General features: G+C 34.9%; 1 protein-coding gene across 1 annotated transcript; it reads right to left on the bottom strand.

Moving 5' to 3' along the window:
• Positions 1-5833: 5833 nt before the first annotated feature.
• Positions 5834-9056, bottom strand: LOC133297943 (ABC transporter G family member 26-like). Its single transcript, XM_061497174.1, has 9 exons — positions 8850-9056; positions 8419-8708; positions 8137-8292; positions 7846-8029; positions 7464-7742; positions 7103-7384; positions 6749-7033; positions 6559-6666; positions 5834-6100 (listed from the first exon to the last, which is right to left on the bottom strand). Exons 1-9 carry the CDS (start codon positions 9054-9056, stop codon positions 5834-5836), a joined length of 2058 nt encoding a protein of 685 aa, XP_061353158.1.
• Between the last annotated feature and the right edge of the window lie 504 nt (positions 9057-9560).

Below are 9560 nucleotides of genomic sequence, written 5' to 3'. Positions count from 1 at the left end.
CGACTAGTCATCCAACGGGCTTCTTGCCCATCGCTCCAATTTTGCCACTGCTACCTCCTGAAATAAAGCCCCCAAGACGGGGTGAGATATACAAATATATCTCAGTAACCCAGAGGTTCCGGAGAAAACTCCACCCAATGGCTCACTTCGATGCATATAAATAATATAAAACAACCCCTTTCAAAACGGGATATAGCATGGGGTTTAGAGAAACTGTGGAATATCGGGATATAAAATACGACGAAAGTTGGAATGGTAGCTACCACTACAACGCAACGTCATCGGCATATAAGCCTACGGGTCTCATCCAAGGCGTGTTCCAAGAACCACAACCAAGGCCCCTCCCATCCGCATACACCCGAGACTTCCTAGTGTGCTCCTATCCGGATCACACACCACGACCCTAGGTCAACTGGAACTCCCTCTCGGAGATCTATCCAATGGAAGTCCGAAACTGCCCGAAGGCTACACTGTCTACTGGCCAGAGACTCGGTACATAAGTACCCTCATAAATACTACATGCATGCTCATGTTATTCTACACTACTCATATACATTTCCTACCATCACCCTCAACGGGTGTGGTGGAACACACAAGGGGAACAAGCCCCAGTACCAAGAGGTTACCTCAAAACGTTCCTCCTCTTAGCTCCACAACAGCTTATGTTCCAAAATTGTTACTCAACAGAATGCCTACACAGAGGATATTCCCAATTACTCAAACTCATACGAATGCATGCAATTTACAACTATACAAGCATGATTCCACCACTTACCTCAATCTCACTTGGTCCAGGACCAAGGGCAATCCACCGACTCACGGTTCGGGGTTCAAACCGACGTACGGCAACCTACAATATCCATGTATGAATCGTCAGTACACGGCAATTCTATCAAAACGCGAAAAATGTCAAATTCCTACACCCACACTAGGTAGGTTCGGCCAAACAAGGCTTAATTCCAAATTTATTTTTCTAAATTTTCTTTCTCATTTTATTATACATACTTAGGTTGTTAAAATGTTATACCAAGTGTTGTTTTTCCCTTTTACGTCTTTTAAGCGTCGTTTTACTTAGTATTTCACTCTAGGATCTTTTATGACCCTTAACACCATTTATCATTTTTCATTGATTCTTCCACTTTTTAACCACCACACAACCCATTTAAATACCATTCAACACTTGAAACAGCATCCAATCAATACAAACAACATCAAATTCCTAAAACTCTCTAAATGGCTGAATTGTGACCTATGTAATACCAAGGGATTTCCTTCAATTTTCAACCCTTCCACACTTCACACAATACCATTATATCCACATATAATCATCCAACAACTCACCACTAAAATCCTAACACATTTTCAAAATTCAATTCATGGCACCTCAAAATATTCTAAGTTACAAAATCATATTTTTCACCTAAAATTTTCATTGCATTTATAGCTAATACACATTATTCTAAGACATATTCATGTACAAACTTTTTCCAATTGAGCTCTAACATCACACATCAACAATTCAAGGTTTAGGGTTCATAAATATAATCTACAAATAAACCATGGAAATGATATAGGAATCTACTCACAATCAAGGCTTAATACTCTTCCAAGACTTATCCAAGCAATGGAAGGCCAAATGACTCCATGAACATCAATTTTTCTCACAAATTCGAAATTGACTTTGTCCTAGATCTCCCCCAAAGAGGCGGTTTCAAAGCTTAAGAGTGCTACCAATGTGTTTAGAAGGTCTTTTCCAACAAATTTCAACACAAATTTTGTTGGATTTGGTGGAGAAATGAGTGATTTGTGAAGAAAAGAAATTTTTGAGAGAATGTGGGTGATGGGGGCTGTCATGCGCGGGTTTCATGAGGAAGAAGGGAAGAGAAGATGGTGAATAGTGAGGGGAGGTGAAGTGGCTTAAGTGGACTTGAGTGGGTGGGTCCCACGCCACGTCACGCGATTTAAAATTCATCCGAAATTTAACTAAACGTCCAAAAATTCACAACCTATTTAGAAACTCTAATTTTTAACATTAACCATTGTCCTTTAATTATACTTGATCAGATGAATCCGGAGTTTTCCGGTCGTTCGGAGAAAACACTGTTTTAAGCTGTTGTGCGCGTCGTTGGCACGCTTCCCCAAACTGACTTATTTTCATCAATTTTTATCAGAAATCATATTTCCTAGTTCTATAGACCATTTATAACTCATATTTGAAACTTAGAGCTCAAAACTCAATCGGCACGTTTTACGGTGCAATCGTACCGCGGTATTTTGACCCAGTAAAACATTATTCACTGATTTTTCTTAAACTTGACTATCCACTCAATTTTTCGTTCTGAATCCATTTCCAGGGTTATTTTTACCATCTGAGACCTTCTACTCAATTTTTATCTTCCTAGGGTTGCGTGTTGGCTAATTACCGTTTTGCCCTTTCTTTGTATTTTGGCCTAATCTTTAGGATTTTCATTAATCCTACACTTAATTACTCATTTAATATTTTAAGAGGAGGGATATTCTAACTACTAAATTTTTTTACTACCAACTTACTACCTATCTAATTACCATTAGATTAACATTTTCTCTCTCTTCAAAAATTTTTTAACAATCTCTCTCTTTGATCCAATGGTGATGTGATGGATAGTAAGTTAGTAGTGAGAATTTTTGGTAGTTAGAATATCCCCACTCATATTTTAATACTTAATTTATAATTGTGAGGTGTTATATATACCATAAATGGGGTGCTATCTACATTAACGATGATTGATTAACATAACAAAGTAAACAACTCGAATTGTAGTGTAAGACAAGAGGAACATATTATAAATGACTCTAAAAAAATTAAAAATGTATCATTTTAGTTTTCATCTTATTAAACTTATAAACAAAATATAAGGAAAGAGATTAGCAATTATTATTAGTAAAATAAATGTAATGAATCTCGTATAATTTGGGTGTATAATCAGAAGCTACAGAAGATTCTATGGTTTGAGAAGGCATGCCTAGGTGGCTTTTCGAATGAACATGCCCAAAACGCGAGAATAAAAATCAAGGCTCACTTTGGGGTCTTTGATTCGAAACATATGCAATTGAAATAACAAATAAAAAAAATCAAAATTGAAAAACTAAAAGGGATTAACCCATATCTTCTTCCATCTAATATACTCACAAATTGTTCTTCTTCTTCTTCTTAACCTTAATTTCATTGATGATGTTGGTTTTGTGGTAGATTGTTTGCTTTCACTATTATAAAGCCTTGATCTTTTAATTTTCCACCATTATGCATTTTTCGCGTTTTCCTCATTGATAACCCTGAAACATAAGCATAAAATGAGAAAAAATTATAAAAAAATAACCCTGAAATCTTTTTTCAACATTTTGAGGAGATTGATTATTTGCCAAGAAAGTTTGTACTTGATCTACATACCGCTGCCACAAAGTACACTCAGGCTTGTGATATTCCAAATCCTTTCGTCGGCTTTGCTTTACAATAGAGCTGCAAAAAAAAATAAAAAAATTACATGTTCATCGAATAGAAGAACAACTTGACAATAGCATGGATTCTTCCACCCTACAAAACGCGTACATACAATAAAAAAAAAGGCATATCACAATATTGTGTTATAGAAAAAAAAAATACTTGTAGAAGAAAAAAAGATAGAGAAGAATGTCATACCTTCCTCTGAGGAAGTAAAGAAATACATATTCTTGTGATTCCAAATCATCCCGTCAGCTTTACTCTACAATAGTGCTACAAAAAAAAATGAAAAATATTAGATGTTCATCTAATAGAAGAACAACTTGATAAGATGAAGAAGATAAATAGACAGAGAAGAGAAGAAAGATATGCACAAAAGCTAATTACCAAATGAAAAGACCCAGTAACACATATCCTATTTATACACAAAATAATTTCATTTTTTAATAATTAAGCCCAATAGTGGGATATTAATGGGGTTAACAATTACCTATGCAGAAAGTAGTGGGATATTAATGATGACATCTTTTCCCACCTTTAAGTTTAAATTTTGAATTTGAATACTTTTTCACCTATCAATGCAAAAAGTAATGAGATGTTAATACTTTTCCACCTACCCATGCAGAAAGTAGTGGATCATTAATACATGTGTCTTCCACTATATATTTTGAATTATTCTTCCCACCCATTTCAAATTTAAATTTCAAATTTCGAAGGTCATTAATACAGTTGTCTGCCACCAAGTATTTTATAATTTTAGAGACTCTCCCTCCTTTTTAGAATTTTTTATTTACGAAATAAAAAAAAAATCGAATTTCGAAGGTCATTAATACAGTTGTCTGCCACCAAGTATTTTATAATTTTAGAGACTCTCCCTCCTTTTTAGAATTTTTTATTTACGAAATAAAAAAAATTTCCAAAAGAAGTAACTTTTCAAACTATCCTCCAATGTGAACACAAAGCTGAGAATGAAGGAGAGAGCGACACGTCAGCAAACTTTCCAAAGTTTGGTTCTCCTTTCTATATAGTAAGATGGAAATGGTTTTCTTATACTACAGGAGAGTGTTCTCTCCTACACTTCTCACATCGAAAATTGAGCTTCAATTTTTTTCTCTTTTTTCTTCTTCAAAAAAACTGATGGCCCACTTTATTTTGTATCATCATAAGATAAGATTTGACACCTGTTGCATAAGAAAACTAATACCCTTAAATAAATTGAAAGAACCATTTATATGAATAGGGTTGCATCTTCTCATCCGATAGTAGAAGATAATATTTTCCAGTAGATTCAATCAAATGGGTTCCATTGATTTAAAAAAAAAAAAAAAATTGTCATGTAACACATAAAAAAGTCGGTGGAATCCACTTTTTTTATTTTTTTTCTCTTTTTTTAGCGGATCCAATCTATTTTTTTATGTGTTGCATGAGACAATTTATCTCATGTAACATGAGAAAAATAAAACCTTAATAAATATATCAAAAGTTGTTATACTCTAGGACACGGTCCATTATCAATGTTGTTGTTTTAATTGTTCTCAATTCTCATCCTTACTTACGCAAGGTTTCATTTCATTCACTGACGTAAAAGTTCTTGGTTGGTTACACTAAATTTCGCATTTAAGGCTTCAAGAAAATAAACTTGTTAACGTGCTTACTCTGTTTCAGCATCAAGAAGCTGCTGTCGTCGGTTAATTTATGAATTTTCATTCTTAAGAACCAGAATTAATTTACATTCTTAAGTTGTTTCATTGGAATTTGGATTTTCTAGTAGTCATTTCCCCCACCAATTTACATCACACTCTAAAATTTTAATTTACAAAATTATGGTTCATATTATTATTATTATTGATTTCTTTAGAGTTGACTATTATTTACTAGTCAGAACTCAGAACCCCATTTCAGTATTACTTATTTAGTTTGAAATGGCCATGTGGTTTAAAAGTATTAATTTGTCTTCTTTTTTTGGAAATAAGTATTAATTTGTCTTGTGTAGAAGAAAAACTTCGTATATTCTGTATATTGTATATGTCATAATTAGTTGGCAACATATAATTTAAAAAAAAAAAAAAAAAATAGGAAACTTTTTGGAACTTTTTATTTAAAAAGAATGCAAAGTACATTAGAAATTGAAAAATACATACTAATGGACAAGCTCACATCCGGGAAGGTCTGATGAAAACTAATCGTGGCTAAAATGTAGAAAAATCATACCACAAGTTTAATGAAGACCAGATATAAATAAAATGACATGCAAAATTCATATTTATGAAATGAGAAGTTCACACACTTCCCTCAAATCCTTTTGTGCTAAATTACTAACACAGGTATGAAGCAAGAAACTTCATCATATATAGATTAATTGCATACGTCAATTCTTCTACGGAGGCATAAGTATGCTAACAACCGGAAGCATAGAGCCATGGCTAGCAGAACCCATACTTCTTTTAAGCCACCTTTCAGGTTTACAGTGTCAAATGCAGGTGAACTCTGCAGGGTCCTGCAACCTCCCTCGCTTTCACAATCATATAGTTGGTCTCCTGAATACTGCACTTTTAGAAGAAGCCTGAACCCATAGTACATGAACGACAAATACTTCAACCACCGCATGAACTTTGGTATGTGCTGCAACAAAAAACATGCCATTTCTGTCAGTGTTGGAAATCTTGCAAAAATATGTAAATAAGTATCAGATATACAACTCATTCCACAAGTTAGTGTCTTACATGTCATGAAACGAACTCTCCTAAAAGCTTAAGTTATTAGGTAAAAGCACGTGAATAATTTTATATTATATCTCTAATCGCGGTGAAAACTTGCTCACTCGCTTATATCATATTTTTAATATGTCTCATCACACTAAGCCTTTTGAGCTTGTTTATTAGAAGAATAGAGCAGCAAGCAAGGATCGAATTCTAAACCTCTTGGTGATAGAAACCCAGATATCATGTTATGAACAAACTCTCAAAACCTTCAACACCAGCTTACAATTTCTAACATTACATTCTAGTCATGTACCATTTTAATTGGCATTGTTGCTAGTCATTATTGATAAGCTTTTGCACTAAAAAAGTTGTACACACCTGGACATAATAGCCACCTGTAAGAAGGAATAACATTAGAATCAAAGAAGCAGCCATCCCTGCTCTTTTGATACTCATAACTGTCGCTCCAAACAGTTCTCCTGCCCCCTGGTGAAAAACTTTAGGTGTTAAAGCTTCAAAAAATTGATAAACAACTAACTCACACATTCTTAGTATTGACACAACTTACTTGACTTGTTATAGCTATTAATAGAACAGTAAATAATGTCAGGAAGAAGCAAGCGACAGTTCTCTTGAAGCCAGCCATGAAGTACAAGATAACCATGAAAATAGTAGGATAGAAAACATGTGCCACCATGTCACACAGTGTGCTGCATGCATAGTATACACTTAATCTATACATGTCAGCTTTCCTTTCTTTTATCAAGTAGAACTTTTCGAATGGAAAGACATAGACTGCTCCAAAAATGCATGAAGATGTCCAAAATATACATATGTAGAATGTTAGACCAACCTGCAGCAAAATAATGATTAGTAGTTTAATCTTGTTATATGAAGGGAAAAAAAGTACCATGGAAATTACCTGATCTCTGAGTTGAGCCTCTGTGTTGGTTGAGGATTTCCACCAAAGGAGACCCAACAAAAGTGCAACACCAATTGCTTGAACTAGTCTTAACTTATCAAAATAGTCCTTGCTTCTTGCTCTGAATGTCCTCCTAGAAAGAATCACGAATTGGTCAAACCAACTCAATGTCCACTCCTTCTTAACCTGAATGGCTAGTTGAAGATGTTCTGGTGTGTTTGCTACTCTATGGTTCTCTTTTTCATTCGGCTCCAGTAAAGCTTTGTATTTGAGTTGTAGATACTAACATAATAAAGAAACAATTAATAACAGGGAAAGAGATAGAGCATGAACATAATATATTCTTCTAAGGAAGTCCTACTTTGATAACAGCTTTTGAAGGGTCAGAATTTTCTTGATCTTCCAAAATATCTGTTGGAACACTAATGTCATTCAATTGTCCAGTTGCCAAGTCAAGCAAGAACTCTGCAGGATTCATTGGTATTTCTGGGATGAACCTCAAGGATGAGAAGTACTCCATTGATTCTCTAGCCTTCCCATAGTAAACAGGATAGCCTCCTGATATCATCAGAAGTTTGTCAAACATGCGAAAGATTCTGCTGGATGGCTGGTGTATTGTTGTGATTATGGTCCTTCCAGCCTATAAATAAATCAAATGTAACTTTCAGCATATATTCTAAGTTGGGGGTTCTAAATCTGAGCATTAATCTCAATGACACATGATTAAATTTAGTTGCAGACACCTTAGCAAGTCCCTGAAGGGTGAGGAGGAGTTTGTTTGCTGAGGTGGAATCAAGGCCTGAAGTTGGTTCATCAAGTAGCAGAAGTGAAGGATCAACAAGAATTTCATAGCCTATGCTGGTTCTTTTCCTTTCTCCTCCTGATATGCCTTTGAGATATCCTCCACCTATTTTTGTGTTGCGACATCTATGGTTATGCAAGAGATTTTTAGGGAAACAGTTTTATGTCTTTCTTTTGAAGGAACTTCTGGTTGATTCTCATGTGTATGAATTAAAATCTGGTGCAAAACACACCTTTCAAGGCCTAGCTCCTTGACAGTGCTCTCCACTTTTGCATATTTTTGCTGCTTGCTCATATTAGTTGGAAGCCTTAAGAATGCAGAGAAGACCAATGTTTCTTCTACAGTTAATTGTGGGAAAAGCACATCCTCTTGTGTCACAAATCCAATCCTACAAGGTAGGGGGGAAAAAAGAAACAGAAAGTAACAACATTAGCACATATTCATGTTCTTAAAAGAATCAAGTACTTGCCATAACACAGATGATTATTTCTATGATGCTGGTTAACTACTTAACCTCCTCTTGACAGCCGGAGTATATTGAACATCATTATAAGTTATTTTCCCCTTTACATTGTCAAGTAATCTTCCTCCTATAACTCTCAACAATGTTGTCTTGCCACTACCAGAAGGACCCATCAGAGCAAGCATTTCACCAGGGCCAACGCTTCCTGTGATGCCCTTCAAAATTTTCTTATATCTATCATCATCCATGGTGAGTTGTGTGGCTACCTTTGACACCATTGTCTTCACAGGGTTATTAGAAGCTGCTTGGCTATTTCTTATCTTATACTCTACATCTTCAAACTGCACATTAATGAGAAATGAATTATAACTGATTACAAAATATTATAGTTATGACTTATGTTATGACTCTAATCACTTGATTCTGATTTTGGTCCACATGCATATATGAAGCTGTAGAATAAAGCCATTACTCCCTAGTACCTTTAGAAATATGGGGAGGGGGCCATTTTGGTTGATACTGGAACCTTCAACTTGTATGTCAATCTCTGAGTTCCTATTTGGAAGGTATGCTTGAGAAATGAACTCTTTCTTGTGACCAAAGTCATTGCTACCTGCTATCTTCATGGAACCTATTGATGGGGGTGACATTGACATGTCCACAATCTCATCCTCTCTCCCAATTTCCATGATCTAGGTGGAATTCACTGAGTGCTAGTTTGAAGCAAAGTGTAAAAATAAAATTTAGATGTGCTGAGTCAACTGCATTAGACCAAGAGTTTGCCTATATATGAAGGAAGAATTTTGGTTGGTGTGCCACATGCTTTTCATGGCATGTTGTTGGTGTACTGTAAATCCTCACATACCCTTTCAACCATTATGATATGCATAAAAACATGTCAAGAAAATGAATAAAATTTGGTTTGGTAAGAAACTGAACATTTATAAAATTCACCTGTGTTGGTATTCCAGCGTTCCATTTAGATAGATGCCACTCATTGGTTTGCTTTTCATATTATATCAACAGTTCTTTTACAAGCGAATGGGGAGAAAAGAATGTGATTGCAATTAAACAGTTGAGTCCGTCATAGAAATTCTATTTTATTGACTCGCTTTATTAGAGGCAACGTGAGATAAAGTGAATTTTAAATGAAAACTTGCATAAAAACTAGTTCTTGAATTATATCAAACAAA

This window comes from Gastrolobium bilobum, unplaced genomic scaffold (genome assembly GCF_033153095.1).
Source record: "Gastrolobium bilobum isolate Gb01-03AN ecotype WA unplaced genomic scaffold, APGP_CSIRO_Gbil_v1 utg6197, whole genome shotgun sequence".
NCBI lineage: Eukaryota > Viridiplantae > Streptophyta > Magnoliopsida > Fabales > Fabaceae > Gastrolobium > Gastrolobium bilobum.
Note: the sequence above shows the minus strand (reverse complement) of the source record. Positions and strands in the feature narration are given on the sequence as shown.